The sequence below is a fragment of the Hippoglossus hippoglossus genome, chromosome 11 (genome assembly GCF_009819705.1).
Source record: "Hippoglossus hippoglossus isolate fHipHip1 chromosome 11, fHipHip1.pri, whole genome shotgun sequence".
Taxonomy (NCBI): domain Eukaryota; kingdom Metazoa; phylum Chordata; class Actinopteri; order Pleuronectiformes; family Pleuronectidae; genus Hippoglossus; species Hippoglossus hippoglossus.
In genome coordinates this window covers 11,747,462-11,767,637 of record NC_047161.1, presented here as the reverse complement: position 1 = coordinate 11,767,637, position 20,176 = coordinate 11,747,462, and the positions used below count along the sequence as shown (strand labels likewise).

At 47.9% G+C, this 20,176-nt stretch overlaps 7 protein-coding genes and 1 pseudogene across 9 annotated transcripts in view; 3 read left to right on the top strand and 5 right to left on the bottom strand.

Moving 5' to 3' along the window:
- Positions 1-117: 117 nt before the first annotated feature.
- On the bottom strand, positions 118-2,600 carry LOC117770677 (biotinidase-like; the record flags this gene model as incomplete). Its single annotated transcript, XM_034600330.1, is given in 7 exon segments — positions 118-657; positions 727-1,310; positions 1,313-1,328; positions 1,402-1,579; positions 1,744-1,895; positions 2,005-2,154; positions 2,421-2,600. Coding segments are annotated over 7 exon segments (1,533 nt in total), but the record flags the coding sequence as incomplete, so codon positions are not given.
- Positions 2,601-2,658: 58 nt separating this feature from the next.
- On the top strand, positions 2,659-3,478 carry LOC117770676 (distal membrane-arm assembly complex protein 1-like). Its single transcript, XM_034600329.1, has 3 exons — positions 2,659-2,694; positions 2,900-3,128; positions 3,210-3,478. The coding sequence occupies exons 1-3, from the start codon at positions 2,659-2,661 to the stop codon at positions 3,290-3,292; spliced, it is 348 nt and encodes a 115-aa protein (XP_034456220.1). The 3' UTR covers positions 3,293-3,478.
- Positions 3,479-4,992: 1,514 nt separating this feature from the next.
- LOC117770878 lies at positions 4,993-7,553 on the bottom strand (annotated as a pseudogene).
- Positions 7,554-7,615: 62 nt separating this feature from the next.
- On the top strand, positions 7,616-9,557 carry LOC117770881 (distal membrane-arm assembly complex protein 1-like). The gene is made up of 2 exons (XM_034600680.1): positions 7,616-7,970; positions 8,052-9,557. The coding sequence occupies exons 1-2, from the start codon at positions 7,760-7,762 to the stop codon at positions 8,132-8,134; spliced, it is 294 nt and encodes a 97-aa protein (XP_034456571.1). The 5' UTR covers positions 7,616-7,759; the 3' UTR covers positions 8,135-9,557.
- Positions 9,558-9,833: 276 nt separating this feature from the next.
- Positions 9,834-12,943, bottom strand: LOC117770877 (biotinidase-like). Its single transcript, XM_034600673.1, has 6 exons — positions 12,106-12,943; positions 11,698-11,847; positions 11,437-11,588; positions 11,097-11,274; positions 10,448-11,023; positions 9,834-10,378 (listed from the first exon to the last, which is right to left on the bottom strand). The coding sequence occupies exons 1-6, from the start codon at positions 12,325-12,327 to the stop codon at positions 10,106-10,108; spliced, it is 1,551 nt and encodes a 516-aa protein (XP_034456564.1). The 5' UTR covers positions 12,328-12,943; the 3' UTR covers positions 9,834-10,105.
- On the top strand, positions 12,515-14,098 carry LOC117770882 (distal membrane-arm assembly complex protein 1-like). The gene is made up of 2 exons (XM_034600681.1): positions 12,515-12,811; positions 12,893-14,098. The coding sequence occupies exons 1-2, from the start codon at positions 12,601-12,603 to the stop codon at positions 12,973-12,975; spliced, it is 294 nt and encodes a 97-aa protein (XP_034456572.1). The 5' UTR covers positions 12,515-12,600; the 3' UTR covers positions 12,976-14,098.
- A 221-nt stretch (positions 14,099-14,319) lies between these two features.
- snx13 (sorting nexin 13) overlaps positions 14,320-20,176 on the bottom strand; it is a 30,158-nt gene continuing 24,301 nt past the window's right edge. For all 3 annotated transcript variants that reach the window (XM_034600661.1, XM_034600663.1, XM_034600664.1), the window contains exon 26: positions 14,320-14,329. The gene's annotated coding sequence lies outside the window, so the exon portion shown is untranslated. The remainder of the gene's footprint in view (positions 14,330-20,176) is intronic.
- LOC117770876 (biotinidase-like) lies at positions 14,675-17,424 on the bottom strand. The gene is made up of 6 exons (XM_034600672.1): positions 17,122-17,424; positions 16,539-16,688; positions 16,278-16,429; positions 15,938-16,115; positions 15,289-15,864; positions 14,675-15,219 (listed from the first exon to the last, which is right to left on the bottom strand). The coding sequence occupies exons 1-6, from the start codon at positions 17,341-17,343 to the stop codon at positions 14,947-14,949; spliced, it is 1,551 nt and encodes a 516-aa protein (XP_034456563.1). The 5' UTR covers positions 17,344-17,424; the 3' UTR covers positions 14,675-14,946.

The window sequence follows — 20,176 nt, the reverse complement described above, 5'->3', positions numbered from 1 at the left end:
CGCTTTTGTTTTAAAGTCATAGATCTTGGTGAAAAGAATCAAACATTTATTTGGGTTTGTTAAATTTGGTGCCGCTTGGCTGGCTGAACTCTTCTGGGTCCCGTTCTGGTTTAAAAAATGTATCCTAAAATTGCTGAAAATTGTTAACTTCCCTCCATAATTTCCCGCAGCTCAAGCTGACACCCTCAAGTGTCTTGATCTCTTCAACCATCAGTCTAAAACTAAAATATATTCACTTTACAATCATGTCCAACAGGGATAAAAAAACATCAAATTCTCACATTGGAGAAGCAAAGATCATCTTTGGCATTTTTGCCTTGAAATCACTAAATCATTCCAGTGGGTTTAATTTTCTGTTCACCAACGAATCCCTGCAGCTGTAGTTCATTCATTGTCCAGGTGGTACATTCGTCCGTACAGACAGGCCGTGACGAGGCCTCCCGTCATGTTTGAATGCTTCATGGTCACTCTGCCATCTGCCGTCTTCTCCAGGTGCCCCGGCTGCTCCAGAACGTGACGACTCGCCAATATTGATGGATACACATGTCTGGTCCCAAACGTCCCCTCCAACAGGAAGTCCATTTTAGTCTCTGCCTCTTCCACTTGCTGTCCGCAGGAGCTGGACTCCAACCCTGCACAGTGCACCAACGCACACACCTGTAGACAGAAGGGAGACAAATGTGACAAGTGTCTCCTAAACCAGATTTGAATTCTTCTCACTCATACCTGCAGGGCGTAGCGTCCATTCACAGTGTGTGTGCCAGCAAATGCCCCCAATGCATAGAGCTCTTTAGTGCCGCTCTGTTGTTGTGACTGCCGGTACTGCAGGTGACAGCAGACATCGCCGTGACACACGTCAAGTTTGCCCTCTGTCTTATTAAGGAGGACAAATGTAAACGGATCGTACATCATGGATGAGGTGAAGGTGACAGAGGAGGGAGAGACAGCAGAGGTTGTTTCAAGATGAGTAGAATCAAGACAGCTTTCTTGGTGACAGTATCCTGAGTCTGTATCTGCAGATGATGTGGACTCATTCCTGACTGCACCCTCCTCTTGCGTCACACTGTGCCCCGCACCCAGTGGGTCCAACACCGGCACCCTGGCCACCAGCAGCCTGCCCTCCTCTGCATCTCCTCTCTGTGCGTGGTGGTAGGTGGCAGAAAAAGGCGTGTAGATACCGCTTCCTGTCATAATTAGATGGTCGTTGCGGATGTTGGACGCCAGCAGGGTGACGTTGGCACCCAGGCTGAATGCCTTCTGGAACTGGATCGAGTCCAGCAGGGGGAGCTGGTTCATCCAGGCTGTGGGAAGATCAGCTGACGCACACCCTGCAAGAGAGGTTGAGACTAAGAGGAGATAAATACCAAACACAAGCAAAATGTTAGTGTGTGATTGTTCTACCCTCTCCACCAGGGTGACTGTGGGTTCCTGGAACAGCATGTCAAAGCAGATGAGGAGGCCGAACGTCCCGGCGAAAGGTGTTTCAAAGGTTATGATCTCCGGCTGCGGTGGTGAGTCAAAGGCCTCCTCAAAGTAGAGGTTGTGTTTATGGTAGCGTGCCACCAGCTGCCCATCAGACCTGTAATAAAACAAAACACTGTCAACTGTGTGTATGTACTGTGCATTCAACACATTGATGATATTTACATGAAAAACGCAAACAGAATATATATCTAAGTGGTGGCAGAGGGCGCTGTTGCCTCAGTAAGAGTGACATATTGTTGCTTTAAGGTAAAACTGCACCTGAAAACCACATTGGTGTTGAACTGCCAGTGACCATCAGACGGACAGGGGGAGGAAGGGCTGGTCGTCAGGGGGCAAGGTTGCAGGTCAGCCATGTTGGCCACCAGGTAGAGGTTGTATCGACGTGCCATACAGCTCAGCCTCTGGAGAATCTACGAAACAGCAGCGCAGAGGTGAGGCGTGAAGGCTTGGGGAAGACCTCATCACAGCAGTTAAAAATGTCAAAATGTCTGCTTAATTATTAAAGTTAAGATTCTGCACCTCAGTGTTGTTGTGTCTGCCCGGCTCTGTGCAGGGATTCCAGTTCTCCTGCTGGGGGTCAGGAATGGTTTCCAGGTAACCAGAGATGGACGATCGGCTGAAGTTGAAACCGTGAAGGCCGTCCTCTGGAAACACCAGGATCTGGGCCCCCTGACCAGAGGAGGATGAGACCATTGTGATATTTATTGTGGGTCCATGCCAGTGACGGCCTGTGGCCAGACGCTACATGTTTTCAGGTTGTCCGTCTGTCTGTTTGTGAACATCTTATCTCATGAAGTAAAATTGTTTATTTGGACTCAGATGAACTTATAAAAATGGCCAAAGGTCAAGGTAACAGTGACATAATTGTGTGGTAACTGTGTAAATATTTGGTGTGTATGTGGTTACTTTGTGCGTGTGTGTGCGTGTGTGTGTACCTGCCGGGCAGCCTTCTCACTCTGCTCCTCGTAGATCTGCAGGTTCTTCTCCACATGTCGCAGAGCCTCGGGTCGGGACAGTGGAACCCAAGGCTCCGGGTTCAGGACCAAGTGATGCTCGTACACGGCGGCGACGTACGAGGATCCAGGAGCGGACTCGGTTTGACCAGCAGCCGACGTTTAAAACATAAAAACCGACATAAAGTGCAACTGACAAACACATGACTGCTCCCTTGGGATGGTGAAACAGACTGAGCAGTTACCTCAGACAAATGTCAGGTCAATGTCCCAGAGTCAGCTGACATGTTGTCTGGTTAAAGGGATAACAAGCGTTTAGATTGTGACAAGTGTTTAAATACTTTGAGCATTTGAGGGTATTGCTCTTTTGAAAAAGCAGGAAGCTCGACGTATTTCCTGTTTGTTTCCCCGCTCGTTTACTGTCTCCACGCGTTCTAAACCAGGGGATACATTAGCATTAGCACCTGAGCGCAGCACAATGTCAACAGCACCGGAGGAACCGACAGGACGAGCCGCCGCCCCCCGCGTCTCAGCCCGGCTCGAAGTTCAGGAGCTGCTGGAGCTGCCGGCTCGTCTCCGGAGGTGGTTTGATCCTGGCCGGAGCTTATGTGTTCATGGAGGCCCGGAACGTGATGCGACGATGCGGAACCACCTCCATGGGCACCGTGGCGCAGATCACCTTCGCTGCAAGTGAGTGGAAGAAGCCTGTCAGAGTGGGTCTCTGTGTATTTCAGGTGCAACATCACTGACACATCTGCGCTTGTGTCCCAGGTTTGGCTGCGTGGGGCATCGTCATCGTCGCTGACCCGGTTGGAAAAGCGCAAAGAAAGGACGTGGGGACTCCGAGTACATAAATAAAAGTATTTACCAACAGAGACTGAAAAGATGATCATGTGACACCGAGACAAATAAGACACTGCTTCTGGAAATGTGCAGATAAGTGTGACGAGCTGGCTTTTGTTCCAAGGGCATCCAGCAGGTTTGGAGTTTATCAGCTGCCTAAATTAAATTGGGAAGATGTCATGTATTTGACTAAAATGTTGTTTTGAAAGTGTTTGTTCGTCATTGAAATGTTTTGCACATGACTAATGAAAGTGTGGCAGCTGTGCACCAGTAATGGTTTGACGTGGATGCACATTCCACATCCTGCACTTTGGTTTAACGTCACTGATACGCCCACTGTCCACTGTATCTGCAGACGAGGAAATGAATGACTCAGATTCAGAGACATACTGAGGACTATTGGACAGAGCCCCACAGTTCTGACAGGCCAAGCAGCCACTCAGGAGCCTTAATAGTTCACTGAAAAGGGACAGAGAGGGAAATAAAGGCAGATTGTTTTTTAAGTAAACCTCTTCAATAATAATAGTCTGTGTATCATGTTTGTTTTCATCAAGTTGGAAATAATGTACTAAAATATAGAAGGTATAAACACAATGCATTTCTCTCAGACAGGATCAATGCATGGTCAGTAACATGGCCAGTGTCTTTTTAAAATTTAAAGCAATGTCATTTTTCTTTTTAAATGCTGATACTTCCTTGAATGGTTTTAAGCCTAGTCAGTTTTTCCTTGTACAATCACCAGACGAGCGAGGACACATGTTTCTGGCACCATTGTCTAAAGAAAAAAAACAAACGGACAATCTTATGGGACCAGGAGATCAATGAACTGTTTTCTCTCGTGTGCTTCTGAGTTTTAATTCTTCTCTGAGCTGTTGCGGCAGCCGGCGAAGACTCTTACTTCCGCACGTTGCTCCATCACTGATGTCGAACCACTTCTTGATTCCGGGGAGAGGAAGTCGCTATTGAATCCTATGAAAAATATGAATTTAATCCTCAAGGAGGTGATTCTGACAGCAGGTGGATGTAAGACCCGTTCACTGTATGATTGGTTCAGGATTGATGGTGCAAATGAGCGACCCGAGGAACTTTTAACCTGCTATGCTGTAAACTACTTAATGTCTGTGTACTGTACTGGAGAAAGTGGCTGACACTGTGTCTGTGTGTGTGTGTGAGAGACAGAAATGAATAAAAACTGCCAAGAAACTTTCAGGCAGAGGATGAACACTACCTGGTGCAATGTTTATAAAGATGAAGTAACAAAGGAATAAAGATATTTGTTTTTGATTTATTGCAATTTGTAAAAAATTGTAGCAGCCGAGTTGTCAGTACTAGTGTTGATGAAAACTTCAAAATTCTATTCCGTCTCCTCCACCAAGGTGGTTGTTTTCACCCTTGTTCATTTGTTGGTTGGTTTGTTTGTAAACAAGATTACGTTAAAAACTACTTAACATATAATCACAATATTTTGTGGAAGAATTTTACATCAGTTGGGGAATAACCCATAAAAGTTTGGTCTGGATCAGGGGTCAGATGCAGAAATGTTTTCTATCAGGTTCTTTAACATTTTGAGATAAGGCGTTTGTTTTTAATTCAAAGATCTTGGTGAAAAAAATTCAAACATTTATGGAACTGGTATTTGGGTTTGTTAAATTTGGTGCCGCTTGGCTGAATTGAAGGGTATGCACTCTACTGGGTCCCGTTCTGGTTTAAAAAAATGTATCCTAAAATTGCTGAAAATTGTTAACTTCCCTCCATAATTTCCCGCAGCTCAAGCTGACACCCTCAAGTGTCTTGATCTCTTCAACCATCAGTCTAAAACTAAAATATATTCACTTTACAATCATGTCCAACAGGGATAAAAAATACATAAAATTCTCACATTGGAGAAGCAAACATCATCTTTGGCATTTTTGCCTTGAAATCACTAACAATCATTCCAGTGGGTTAATTTTCTGTTCACCAACGAATCCCTGCAGCTGTAGTTCATTCGTTGTCCAGGTGGTACATTCGTCCGTACAGACAGGCCGTGACGAGGCCTCCCGTCATGTTTGAATGCTTCATGGTCACTCTGCCATCTGCCGTCTTCTCCAGGTACCCCGGCTGCTCCAGAACGTAACGACTCGCCAATACTGATGGATACACATGTCTGGTCCCAAACGTCCCCTCCAACAGGAAGTCCATTTTAGTCTCTGCCTCTTCCACTTGCTGTCCGCAGGAGCTGGACTCCAACCCTGCACAGCGCACCAACGCACACACCTGTAGACAGAAGGGAGACAAATGTGACAAGTGTCTCCTAAACCAGATTTGAATTCTTCTCACTCATACCTGCAGGGCCCAGCGTCCATTCACAGTGTGTGTGCCAGCAAATGCCCCCAATGCATAGAGCTCTTTAGTGCCGCCCTGTTGTTGTGACTGCCTGTACTGCAGGTGACAGCAGACATCGCCGTGACACACGTCAAGTTTGCCCTCTGTCTTATTCAGGAGGACGAATGTAAACGGATCACACAACATGGAGGGAGAGACAGCAGAGGTGTTTTCAGGATGAGAAGAATCAAACAGCTTCCTTGGTATCCTGAGTCTGTATCTGCAGATGATGTGAACTCTTTCCTGACTGCACCCTCCTCTTGCGTCACACTGTGCCCCGCACCCAGTGGGTCCAACACCGGCACCCTGGCCACCAGCAGCCTGCCCTCCTCTGCATCTCCTCTCTGTGCGTGGTGGTAGGTGGCAGAAAAAGGCGTGTAGATACCGCTTCCTGTCATAATTAGATGGTCGTTGCGGATGTTGGACGCCAGCAGGGTGACGTTGGCACCCAGGCTGAATGCCTTCTGGAACTGGATCGAGTCCAGCAGGGGGAGCTGGTTCATCCAGGCTGTGGGGAAGATCAGCTGACGCACACCCTGCAAGAGAGGTTGAGACTAAGAGGAGATAAATACCAAACACAAGCAAAATGTTAGTGTGTGATTGTTCTACCCTCTCCACCAGGGTGACTGTGGGTTCCTGGAACAGCATGTCAAAGCAGATGAGGAGGCCGAACGTCCCGGCGAAAGGTGTTTCAAAGGTTATGATCTCCGGCTGCGGTGGTGAGTCAAAGGCCTCCTCAAAGTAGAGGTTGTGTTTATGGTAGCGTGCCACCAGCTGCCCATCAGACCTGTATAAAACAAAACACTGTCAACTGTGTGTATGTACTGTGCATTCAACACATTGATGATATTTACATGAAAAACGCAAACAGAATATATATCTAAGTGGTGGCAGAGGGCGCTGTTGCTCAGTAAGAGTGACATATTGTTGCTTTAAGGTAAAACTGCACCTGAAAACCACATTGGTGTTGAACTGCCAGTGACCATCAGACGGACAGGGGGAGGAAGGGCTGGTCGTCAGGGGGCAAGGTTGCAGGTCAGCCATGTTGGCCACCAGGTAGAGGTTGTATCGACGTGCCATACAGCTCAGCCTCTGGAGAATCTACGAAACAGCAGCGCAGAGGTGAGGCGTGAAGGCTTGGGGAAGACCTCATCACAGCAGTTAAAAATGTCAAAATGTCTGCTTGATTATTAAAGTTAAGATTCTGCACCTCAGTGTTGTTGTGTCTGCCCGGCTCTGTGCAGGGATTCCAGTTCTCCTGCTGGGGGTCAGGAATGGTTTCCAGGTAACCAGAGAAGGACGATCGGCTGAAGTTGAAACCGTGAAGGCCGTCCTCTGGAAACACCAGGATCTGGGCCCCCTGACCAGAGGAGGATGAGACCATTGTGATATTTATTGTGCGTCCATGCCAGTGATGGCCTGTGGCCAGACGCTACATGTTTTTCAGGTTGTCCGTCTGTCTGTTTGTGAACATCTTATCTCATAAAGTAAAATTGTTTATTTGGACTCAGATGAACTTATAAAAATGGCCAAAGGTCAAGGTAACAGTGACATAATTGTGTGGTAACTGTGTAAATATTTGGTGTGTATGTGGTTACTTTGTGCGTGTGTGTGCGTACCTGCCGGGCAGCCTTCTCACTCTGCTCCTCGTAGATCTGCAGGTTCTTCTCCACATGTCGCAGAGCCTCGGGTCGGGACAGTGGAACCCAAGGCTCCGGGTTCAGGACCAAGTGATGCTCGTACACGGCGGCGACGTACGAGGATCCAGGAGCGGACTCGGTTTGACCAGCAGCCGACGTTAAAACATAAAAACCGACATAAAGTGCAACTGACAAACACATGACTGCTCCCTTGGGATGGTGAAACAGACTGAGCAGTTACCTCAGACAAATGTCAGGTCAATGTCCCAGAGTCAGCTGACATGTTGTCTGGTTAAAGGGATAACAAGCGTTTAGATTGTGACAAGTGTTTAAATACTTTGAGCATTTGAGGGTATTGCTCTTTTGAAAAAGCAGGAAGCTCGACGTATTTCCTGTTTGTTTCCCCGCTCGTTTACTGTCTCCACGCGTTCTAAACCAGGGGATACATTAGCATTAGCACCTGAGCGCAGCACAATGTCAACAGCACCGGAGGAACCGACAGGACGAGCCGCCGCCCCCGCGTCTCAGCCCGGCTCGAAGTTCAGGAGCTGCTGGAGCTGCCGGCTCGTCTCCGGAGGTGGTTTGATCCTGGCCGGAGCTTATGTGTTCATGGAGGCCCGGAACGTGATGCGACGATGCGGAACCACCTCCATGGGCACCGTGGCGCAGATCACCTTCGCTGCAAGTGAGTGGAAGAAGCCTGTCAGAGTGGGTCTCTGTGTATTTCAGGTGCAACATCACTGACACATCTGCGCTTGTGTCCCAGGTTTGGCTGCGTGGGGCATCGTCATCGTCGCTGACCCGGTTGGAAAAGCGCAAAGAAAGGACGTGGGGACTCCGAGTACATAAATAAAAGTATTTACCAACAGAGACTGAAAAGATGATCATGTGACACCGAGACAAATAAGACACTGCTTCTGGAAATGTGCAGATAAGTGTGACGAGCTGGCTTTTGTTCCAAGGGCATCCAGCAGGTTTGGAGTTTATCAGCTGCCTAAATTAAATTGGGAAGATGTCATGTATTTGACTAAAATGTTGTTTTGAAAGTGTTTGTCGTCATTGAAATGTTTTGCACATGACTAATGAAAGTGTGGCAGCTGTGCACCAGTAATGGTTTGACGTGGATGCACATTCCACATCCTGCACTTTGGTTTAACGTCACTGATACGCCCACTGTCCACTGTATCTGCAGACGAGGAAATGAATGACTCAGATTCAGAGACATACTGAGGACTATTGGACAGAGCCCCACAGTTCTGACAGGCCAAGCAGCCACTCAGGAGCCTTAATAGTTCACTGAAAAGGGACAGAGAGGGAAATAAAGGCAGATTGTTTTTTAAGTAAACCTCTTCAATAATAATAGTCTGTGTATCATGTTTGTTTTCATCAAGTTGGAAATAATGTACTAAAATATAGAAGGTATAAACACAATGCATTTCTCTCAGACAGGATCAATGCATGGTCAGTAACATGGCCAGTGTCTTTTTAAAATTTAAAGCAATGTCATTTTTCTTTTTAAATGCTGATACTTCCTTGAATGGTTTTAAGCCTAGTCAGTTTTTCCTTGTACAATCACCAGACGAGCGAGGACACATGTTTCTGGCACCATTGTCTAAAGAAAAAAAACAAACGGACAATCTTATGGGACCAGGAGATCAATGAACTGTTTTCTCTCGTGTGCTTCTGAGTTTTAATTCTTCTCTGAGCTGTTGCGGCAGCCGGCGAAGACTCTTACTTCCGCACGTTGCTCCATCACTGATGTCGAACCACTTCTTGATTCCGGGGAGAGGAAGTCGCTATTGAATCCTATGAAAAATATGAATTTAATCCTCAAGGAGGTGATTCTGACAGCAGGTGGATGTAAGACCCGTTCACTGTATGATTGGTTCAGGATTGATGGTGCAAATGAGCGACCCGAGGAACTTTTAACCTGCTATGCTGTAAACTACTTAATGTCTGTGTACTGTACTGGAGAAAGTGGCTGACACTGTGTCTGTGTGTGTGTGTGAGAGACAGAAATGAATAAAAACTGCCAAGAAACTTTCAGGCAGAGGATGAACACTACCTGGTGCAATGTTTATAAAGATGAAGTAACAAAGGAATAAAGATATTTGTTTTTGATTTATTGCAATTTGTAAAAAATTGTAGCAGCCGAGTTGTCAGTACTAGTGTTGATGAAAACTTCAAAATTCTATTCCGTCTCCTCCACCAAGGTGGTTGTTTTCACCCTTGTTCATTTGTTGGTTGGTTTGTTTGTAAACAAGATTACGTTAAAAACTACTTAACATATAATCACAATATTTTGTGGAAGAATTTTACATCAGTTGGGGAATAACCCATAAAAGTTTGGTCTGGATCAGGGGTCAGATGCAGAAATGTTTTCTATCAGGTTCTTTAACATTTTGAGATAAGGCGTTTGTTTTTAATTCAAAGATCTTGGTGAAAAAAATTCAAACATTTATGGAACTGGTATTTGGGTTTGTTAAATTTGGTGCCGCTTGGCTGAATTGAAGGGTATGCACTCTACTGGGTCCCGTTCTGGTTTAAAAAAATGTATCCTAAAATTGCTGAAAATTGTTAACTTCCCTCCATAATTTCCCGCAGCTCAAGCTGACACCCTCAAGTGTCTTGATCTCTTCAACCATCAGTCTAAAACTAAAATATATTCACTTTACAATCATGTCCAACAGGGATAAAAAATACATAAAATTCTCACATTGGAGAAGCAAACATCATCTTTGGCATTTTTGCCTTGAAATCACTAACAATCATTCCAGTGGGTTAATTTTCTGTTCACCAACGAATCCCTGCAGCTGTAGTTCATTCGTTGTCCAGGTGGTACATTCGTCCGTACAGACAGGCCGTGACGAGGCCTCCCGTCATGTTTGAATGCTTCATGGTCACTCTGCCATCTGCCGTCTTCTCCAGGTACCCCGGCTGCTCCAGAACGTAACGACTCGCCAATACTGATGGATACACATGTCTGGTCCCAAACGTCCCCTCCAACAGGAAGTCCATTTTAGTCTCTGCCTCTTCCACTTGCTGTCCGCAGGAGCTGGACTCCAACCCTGCACAGCGCACCAACGCACACACCTGTAGACAGAAGGGAGACAAATGTGACAAGTGTCTCCTAAACCAGATTTGAATTCTTCTCACTCATACCTGCAGGGCCCAGCGTCCATTCACAGTGTGTGTGCCAGCAAATGCCCCCAATGCATAGAGCTCTTTAGTGCCGCCCTGTTGTTGTGACTGCCTGTACTGCAGGTGACAGCAGACATCGCCGTGACACACGTCAAGTTTGCCCTCTGTCTTATTCAGGAGGACGAATGTAAACGGATCACACAACATGGAGGGAGAGACAGCAGAGGTGTTTTCAGGATGAGAAGAATCAAAACAGCTTCCTTGGTATCCTGAGTCTGTATCTGCAGATGATGTGAACTCTTTCCTGACTGCACCCTCCTCTTGCGTCACACTGTGCCCCGCACCCAGTGGGTCCAACACCGGCACCCTGGCCACCAGCAGCCTGCCCTCCTCTGCATCTCCTCTCTGTGCGTGGTGGTAGGTGGCAGAAAAAGGCGTGTAGATACCGCTTCCTGTCATAATTAGATGGTCGTTGCGGATGTTGGACGCCAGCAGGGTGACGTTGGCACCCAGGCTGAATGCCTTCTGGAACTGGATCGAGTCCAGCAGGGGGAGCTGGTTCATCCAGGCTGTGGGGAAGATCAGCTGACGCACACCCTGCAAGAGAGGTTGAGACTAAGAGGAGATAAATACCAAACACAAGCAAAATGTTAGTGTGTGATTGTTCTACCCTCTCCACCAGGGTGACTGTGGGTTCCTGGAACAGCATGTCAAAGCAGATGAGGAGGCCGAACGTCCCGGCGAAAGGTGTTTCAAAGGTTATGATCTCCGGCTGCGGTGGTGAGTCAAAGGCCTCCTCAAAGTAGAGGTTGTGTTTATGGTAGCGTGCCACCAGCTGCCCATCAGACCTGTATAAAACAAAACACTGTCAACTGTGTGTATGTACTGTGCATTCAACACATTGATGATATTTACATGAAAAACGCAAACAGAATATATATCTAAGTGGTGGCAGAGGGCGCTGTTGCTCAGTAAGAGTGACATATTGTTGCTTTAAGGTAAAACTGCACCTGAAAACCACATTGGTGTTGAACTGCCAGTGACCATCAGACGGACAGGGGGAGGAAGGGCTGGTCGTCAGGGGGCAAGGTTGCAGGTCAGCCATGTTGGCCACCAGGTAGAGGTTGTATCGACGTGCCATACAGCTCAGCCTCTGGAGAATCTACGAAACAGCAGCGCAGAGGTGAGGCGTGAAGGCTTGGGGAAGACCTCATCACAGCAGTTAAAAATGTCAAAATGTCTGCTTGATTATTAAAGTTAAGATTCTGCACCTCAGTGTTGTTGTGTCTGCCCGGCTCTGTGCAGGGATTCCAGTTCTCCTGCTGGGGGTCAGGAATGGTTTCCAGGTAACCAGAGAAGGACGATCGGCTGAAGTTGAAACCGTGAAGGCCGTCCTCTGGAAACACCAGGATCTGGGCCCCCTGACCAGAGGAGGATGAGACCATTGTGATATTTATTGTGCGTCCATGCCAGTGATGGCCTGTGGCCAGACGCTACATGTTTTCAGGTTGTCCGTCTGTCTGTTTGTGAACATCTTATCTCATAAAGTAAAATTGTTTATTTGGACTCAGATGAACTTATAAAAATGGCCAAAGGTCAAGGTAACAGTGACATAATTGTGTGGTAACTGTGTAAATATTTGGTGTGTATGTGGTTACTTTGTGCGTGTGTGTGCGTACCTGCCGGGCAGCCTTCTCACTCTGCTCCTCGTAGATCTGCAGGTTCTTCTCCACATGTCGCAGAGCCTCGGGTCGGGACAGTGGAACCCAAGGCTCCGGGTTCAGGACCAAGTGATGCTCGTACACGGCGGCGACGTACGAGGATCCAGGAGCGGACTCGGTTTGACCAGCAGCCGACGTTAAAACATAAAAACCGACATAAAGTGCAACTGACAAACACATGACTGCTCCCTTGGGATGGTGAAACAGACTGAGCAGTTACCTCAGACAAATGTCAGGTCAATGTCCCAGAGTCAGCTGACATGTTGTCTGGTTAAAGGGATAACAAGCGTTTAGATTGTGACAAGTGTTTAAATACTTTGAGCATTTGAGGGTATTGCTCTTTTGAAAAAGCAGGAAGCTAGACGTATTTCCTGTTTGTTTCCCCGCTCGTTTACTGTCTCCACGCGTTCTAAACCAGGGGATACATTAGCATTAGCACCTGAGCGCAGCACAATGTCAACAGCACCGGAGGAACCGACAGGACGAGCCGCCGCCCCCGCGTCTCAGCCCGGCTCGAAGTTCAGGAGCTGCTGGAGCTGCCGGCTCGTCTCCGGAGGTGGTTTGATCCTGGCCGGAGCTTATGTGTTCATGGAGGCCCGGAACGTGATGCGACGATGCGGAACCACCTCCATGGGCACCGTGGCGCAGATCACCTTCGCTGCAAGTGAGTGGAAGAAGCCTGTCAGAGTGGGTCTCTGTGTATTTCAGGTGCAACATCACTGACACATCTGCGCTTGTGTCCCAGGTTTGGCTGCGTGGGGCATCGTCATCGTCGCTGACCCGGTTGGAAAAGCGCAAAGAAAGGACGTGGGGACTCCGAGTACATAAATAAAAGTATTTACCAACAGAGACTGAAAAGATGATCATGTGACACCGAGACAAATAAGACACTGCTTCTGGAAATGTGCAGATAAGTGTGACGAGCTGGCTTTTGTTCCAAGGGCATCCAGCAGGTTTGGAGTTTATCAGCTGCCTAAATTAAATTGGGAAGATGTCATGTATTTGACTAAAATGTTGTTTTGAAAGTGTTTGTCGTCATTGAAATGTTTTGCACATGACTAATGAAAGTGTGGCAGCTGTGCACCAGTAATGGTTTGACGTGGATGCACATTCCACATCCTGCACTTTGGTTTAACGTCACTGATACGCCCACTGTCCACTGTATCTGCAGACGAGGAAATGAATGACTCAGATTCAGAGACATACTGAGGACTATTGGACAGAGCCCCACAGTTCTGACAGGCCAAGCAGCCACTCAGGAGCCTTAATAGTTCACTGAAAAGGGACAGAGAGGGAAATAAAGGCAGATTGTTTTTTAAGTAAACCTCTTCAATAATAATAGTCTGTGTATCATGTTTGTTTTCATCAAGTTGGAAATAATGTACTAAAATATAGAAGGTATAAACACAATGCATTTCTCTCAGACAGGATCAATGCATGGTCAGTAACATGGCCAGTGTCTTTTTAAAATTTAAAGCAATGTCATTTTTCTTTTTAAATGCTGATACTTCCTTGAATGGTTTTAAGCCTAGTCAGTTTTTCCTTGTACAATCACCAGACGAGCGAGGACACATGTTTCTGGCACCATTGTCTAAAGAAAAAAAACAAACGGACAATCTTATGGGACCAGGAGATCAATGAACTGTTTTCTCTCGTGTGCTTCTGAGTTTTAATTCTTCTCTGAGCTGTTGCGGCAGCCGGCGAAGACTCTTACTTCCGCACGTTGCTCCATCACTGATGTCGAACCACTTCTTGATTCCGGGGAGAGGAAGTCGCTATTGAATCCTATGAAAAATATGAATTTAATCCTCAAGGAGGTGATTCTGACAGCAGGTGGATGTAAGACCCGTTCACTGTATGATTGGTTCAGGATTGATGGTGCAAATGAGCGACCCGAGGAACTTTTAACCTGCTATGCTGTAAACTACTTAATGTCTGTGTACTGTACTGGAGAAAGTGGCTGACACTGTGTCTGTGTGTGTGTGTGAGAGACAGAAATGAATAAAAACTGCCAAGAAACTTTCAGGCAGAGGATGAACACTACCTGGTGCAATGTTTATAAAGATGAAGTAACAAAGGAATAAAGATATTTGTTTTTGATTTATTGCAATTTGTAAAAAATTGTAGCAGCCGAGTTGTCAGTACTAGTGTTGATGAAAACTTCAAAATTCTATTCCGTCTCCTCCACCAAGGTGGTTGTTTTCACCCTTGTTCATTTGTTGGTTGGTTTGTTTGTAAACAAGATTACGTTAAAAACTACTTAACATATAATCACAATATTTTGTGGAAGAATTTTACATCAGTTGGGGAATAACCCATAAAAGTTTGGTCTGGATCAGGGGTCAGATGCAGAAATGTTTTCTATCAGGTTCTTTAACATTTTGAGATAAGGCGTTTGTTTTTAATTCAAAGATCTTGGTGAAAAAAATTCAAACATTTATGGAACTGGTATTTGGGTTTGTTAAATTTGGTGCCGCTTGGCTGAATTGAAGGGTATGCACTCTACTGGGTCCCGTTCTGGTTTAAAAAAATGTATCCTAAAATTGCTGAAAATTGTTAACTTCCCTCCATAATTTCCCGCAGCTCAAGCTGACACCCTCAAGTGTCTTGATCTCTTCAACCATCAGTCTAAAACTAAAATATATTCACTTTACAATCATGTCCAACAGGGATAAAAAATACATAAAATTCTCACATTGGAGAAGCAAACATCATCTTTGGCATTTTTGCCTTGAAATCACTAACAATCATTCCAGTGGGTTAATTTTCTGTTCACCAACGAATCCCTGCAGCTGTAGTTCATTCGTTGTCCAGGTGGTACATTCGTCCGTACAGACAGGCCGTGACGAGGCCTCCCGTCATGTTTGAATGCTTCATGGTCACTCTGCCATCTGCCGTCTTCTCCAGGTACCCCGGCTGCTCCAGAACGTAACGACTCGCCAATACTGATGGATACACATGTCTGGTCCCAAACGTCCCCTCCAACAGGAAGTCCATTTTAGTCTCTGCCTCTTCCACTTGCTGTCCGCAGGAGCTGGACTCCAACCCTGCACAGCGCACCAACGCACACACCTGTAGACAGAAGGGAGACAAATGTGACAAGTGTCTCCTAAACCAGATTTGAATTCTTCTCACTCATACCTGCAGGGCCCAGCGTCCATTCACAGTGTGTGTGCCAGCAAATGCCCCCAATGCATAGAGCTCTTTAGTGCCGCCCTGTTGTTGTGACTGCCTGTACTGCAGGTGACAGCAGACATCGCCGTGACACACGTCAAGTTTGCCCTCTGTCTTATTCAGGAGGACGAATGTAAACGGATCACACAACATGGAGGGAGAGACAGCAGAGGTGTTTTCAGGATGAGAAGAATCAAAACAGCTTCCTTGGTATCCTGAGTCTGTATCTGCAGATGATGTGAACTCTTTCCTGACTGCACCCTCCTCTTGCGTCACACTGTGCCCCGCACCCAGTGGGTCCAACACCGGCACCCTGGCCACCAGCAGCCTGCCCTCCTCTGCATCTCCTCTCTGTGCGTGGTGGTAGGTGGCAGAAAAAGGCGTGTAGATACCGCTTCCTGTCATAATTAGATGGTCGTTGCGGATGTTGGACGCCAGCAGGGTGACGTTGGCACCCAGGCTGAATGCCTTCTGGAACTGGATCGAGTCCAGCAGGGGGAGCTGGTTCATCCAGGCTGTGGGGAAGATCAGCTGACGCACACCCTGCAAGAGAGGTTGAGACTAAGAGGAGATAAATACCAAACACAAGCAAAATGTTAGTGTGTGATTGTTCTACCCTCTCCACCAGGGTGACTGTGGGTTCCTGGAACAGCATGTCAAAGCAGATGAGGAGGCCGAACGTCCCGGCGAAAGGTGTTTCAAAGGTTATGATCTCCGGCTGCGGTGGTGAGTCAAAGGCCTCCTCAAAGTAGAGGTTGTGTTTATGGTAGCGTGCCACCAGCTGCCCATCAGACCTGTATAAAACAAAACACTGTCAACTGTGTGTATGTACTGTGCATTCAACACATTGATGATATTTACATGAAAAACGCAAACAGAATATATATCTAAGTGGTGGCAGAGGGCGCTGTTGCTCAGTAAGAGTGACATATTGTTGCTTTAAGGTAAAACTGCACCTGAAAACCACATTGGTGTTGAACTGCCAGTGACCATCAGACGGACAGGGGGAGGAAGGGCTGGTCGTCAGGGGGCAAGGTTGCAGGTCAGCCATGTTGGCCACCAGGTAGAGGTTGTATCGACGTGCCATACAGCTCAGCCTCTGGAGAATCTACGAAACAGCAGCGCAGAGGTGAGGCGTGAAGGCTTGGGGAAGACCTCATCACAGCAGTTAAAAATGTCAAAATGTCTGCTTAATTATTAAAGTTAAGATTCTGCACCTCAGTGTTGTTGTGTCTGCCCGGCTCTGTGCAGGGATTCCAGTTCTCCTGCTGGGGGTCAGGAATGGTTTCCAGGTAACCAGAGATGGACGATCGGCTGAAGTTGAAACCGTGAAGGCCGTCCTCTGGAAACACCAGGATCTGGGCCCCCTGACCAGAGGAGGATGAGACCATTGTGATATTTATTGTGCGTCCATGCCAGTGACGGCCTGTGGCCAGACGCTACATGTTTTCAGTAAAATTGTTTATTTGGACTCAGATGAACTTATAAAAATGGCCAAAGGTCAAGGTAACAGTGACATCATTGTGTGGTAACTGTGTGTGTGTGTGTAGATATTTGGTGTGTGTGTGTAGATATTTGGTGTGTATGTGGTTACTTTGTGCGTGTTTGTGGTTACTATGCGTGTGTGTGGTTACTTTGTGTGTGTGTGTAGATATTTGGTGTGTATGTGGTTACTTTGTGCGTATGTGGTTACTTTGTGTGTGTGTGTGTGTGTGTGTGTGTGTGTGTGTGTGTGTGTGTGTGTGTGTGTGTGTGTGTGTGTGTGTGTGTGTGTGTGTGTGTGTGTGTGTGTGTACGTACCTGCTGGGCAGCCTTCTCACTCTGCTCCTCGTAGATCTGCAGGTTCTTCTCCACATGTCGCAGAGCCTCGGGTCGGGACAGTGGAACCCAAGGCTCCGGGTTCAGGACCAAGTGATGCTCGTACACGGCGGCGACGTACGAGGATCCAGGAGCGGACTCGGTTTGACCAGCAGCCGACGTTAAAACATAAAAACCCACATAAAGTGCAACTGACAAACACATGACTGCTCCCTTGGGATGGTGAAGCAGACTGAGCAGTTACCACAGACAAATGTCAGGTCAATGTCCCCAGAGTCAGCTGACATGTTGTCTGGTTAACCCTTGTGTTGTCCCTGCTTCCCCCAGCTGTTGGCCCCCTCACATAGCCCACCCCACATTAGGACGCACACGTAGGGCAATAGACAAGTGAGCTGCCCTTGCAGATGTATTTGTTACACCAGCGACACACGGTGTGAGTTTTACAGTCCTTTTTCCTGGGACATATCTGACACCTCTTCCTCTCCCTGAGCGGGGCTGCTGCTAGGGCTATGGAGGAGGCCGGGCACTCAGGTCGAGCGTCGTAGTCAAGAGCTCTCTGTGCGGCGGCGGCTTTTACAGCCTTCACAACCGCGGCGGACGCGTCCGTGCAGGGGATGCGCTCCCTTCGTGCGATGAACGGAGTCACGAGAGCCTTTCCCAGCTGCTCTAGGAACACTCTCCGCTTGTTCCGCTTGCCCGGCATCCAGTCTGGGTTGATCTCTCTCCATATCACGAAGGCGTTGTAGGAAGAGACGGCGAGAATGTTGTGAAAGACACCAGGGGCCAGCGCGCGGTCATCCTCCTGCAGCTGTACGTTCCGATCACCTTGTCTAGGTTGTCCACGCCACCTTTGTTACGGTTGTAGTCCAGGACGATGACCGGTTTCCCGTCCTCGCGGTCGCTGATGTCGGCCTCGGGGTGCCATGTGCTCAGGAGCACCACATTCCTGTTTTTCTTTGGTATGTAGGACACCAGAGTGGCGGTGGGCGTGAATGCGAACTTGGATAAGAACACCTCTCTTCCCTTGACCGCGAGCAGCCCGGTCGGGAGCTCGGGCTTGTTCTTCCGAACCGTGCTGACCACGGTGAGCTTCCTCTCCAGGAGCTGCCGCGCGAGTTCGTAGGAGGTTAAGTAATTGTCGCACGTGACGTTACGACCGTGCAGTCCCTCCGTTACATCGAGCACTACCCGCAACCCCTGGTTCCGTTCTGGGCGTCCGCCGCTCGGCTTTCCGGTGTACACTTGCATCTTCCAAGCGTAGCTTGATTTCGCATCGCAGGCCACCCATGACTTGATCCCGTATTTCGCCGGCTTGCTGGGCATGTACTGACGGAAAGGACACCGGCCTAGGGAGAAAAACAGGAGAAGAGATGAGAGGAGATGAGATGAGGACGAGGACTATCAGCCGCTATCTACATAACATACCATAACATAATAATATATTTTTTTAAAAGACTAAACTCTGAACGGAACCAGTTGCTCGTCCACGGTCACTTCGGGCCCCGGGTTGTAGAGGTGCGGTAGCCGCGACACCCACGCGTCCCAGACCTCTCGCACGGTTGCCAATTTGTCCGTGGCTCGTCTCGTGCGTCTCATCTCGCGGCCGTCGAAGAGCAGCAGTCTGGAGTACGTGTGGAAGAGTTTTAGGGGCATCGTGGCACGAAATATCGCCCGGCCGCTCTCGGCGTCCCACAGGCTGGCGGCGGCCTCGCCCCGGGACCTGTACACGCCCGCTAAGATCAGCAGCCCTACGTAGGCGCGCAGGTCGGTCTAGTCCATCCCTTTCCATTCGTCGCCGTATTTTCGACGACCCTCCCGATTCGTCACCTCCAGGATGATGTTCTCTACCGTCGGTGTGATGAACAGGCGGGACGTCGAGGCTAGGTCACTGGTGCGTGGATCGTGGGGCCCCGGGGGACCCCGCTTTGAGCCGCAGCAGAGGAGGAGGAGGAGAAGGATCAGTGGCCCTCCTCTCGGCCGTATGCCCTCGAGGACCATGTTATTTCCCCGTTTCTTGACGGGAAGGTCTCTTTCCACGAGGCCGGTGGTGGTGGTGGTGGTGTCACCGTGGTCTTGTCCTCCTTCTTCTTCCAAGGATGAATAATCTGCAGAAGCATCACCCACTGGGTCGTAGTCTTCGTCTTCGTAGTCACCGTCGTCGTCGCCGCCATCGTCTCCGTCCTCTCTGTCTTCTCGGTCTGCTTTTCTGTCTGCTTCTCGGTCTGCTTCTCCATCTCCTTGTCCGTCCGCTTCTCGGTCTGGCTCTTTCGCGTCCTCTTCGGGTTCAGAGGATGGTTGCTGGGAGAATAGCTGTTGGACAACCTGTTCTCTGGTGAAACGCTCCTGACGTGACATCGTGCCATGGTCCGTGAGAGAGTGGCACACTGAGACTTATATGTGGGTCTAATATACCCCCCTTGATTTCAATTGGAACCAGGTGTGGGTCTAAATGACCCCACAGAGCACCACAGCGCCCTCTCTGGGGGTCTAAATGACCCCTCCCATGACAATCCATTGGTCTCAATTACCCCAGGAGAATTGGATAATGACAATCCTTGGGTCACCCTAACCCTAACCGGCCAGGGCTTGCGTATGATCACACGCACGCACACACGCACACGCGCGCGCGCACACACGCACACACACACACACTCTGGGTCAATCCAACCCAGGAACAACAGGAGGGTTAAAGCGATAACAAGCTGTATAATAGTGTTTAATGTGCATGTGTGGATCCACGTGGTCGTAGCTTGTGACCAAAATAAAACACAATCTAAAGCAGCAGTTCGTCTACATCAGGGGTATTCAACTAAAATTTAAAGAGGTCCAGTTAGAGAAAATGTCTTGAAGCAAAGGTCCGGAAGATCATAATGTCTAACTATTTAGTGTGATATTTATTTAAGTAGCCTAGGGAGTTTATGGGTTGGTAGACATGCCAGATACCCACATTAACGTGTAGAAGCACTAACAAAGTGGAATTTGCATGCTATGTCCCCTTTAACTTCAGAAAAATAAAATAAAGGGAGCAAAAGCTTGA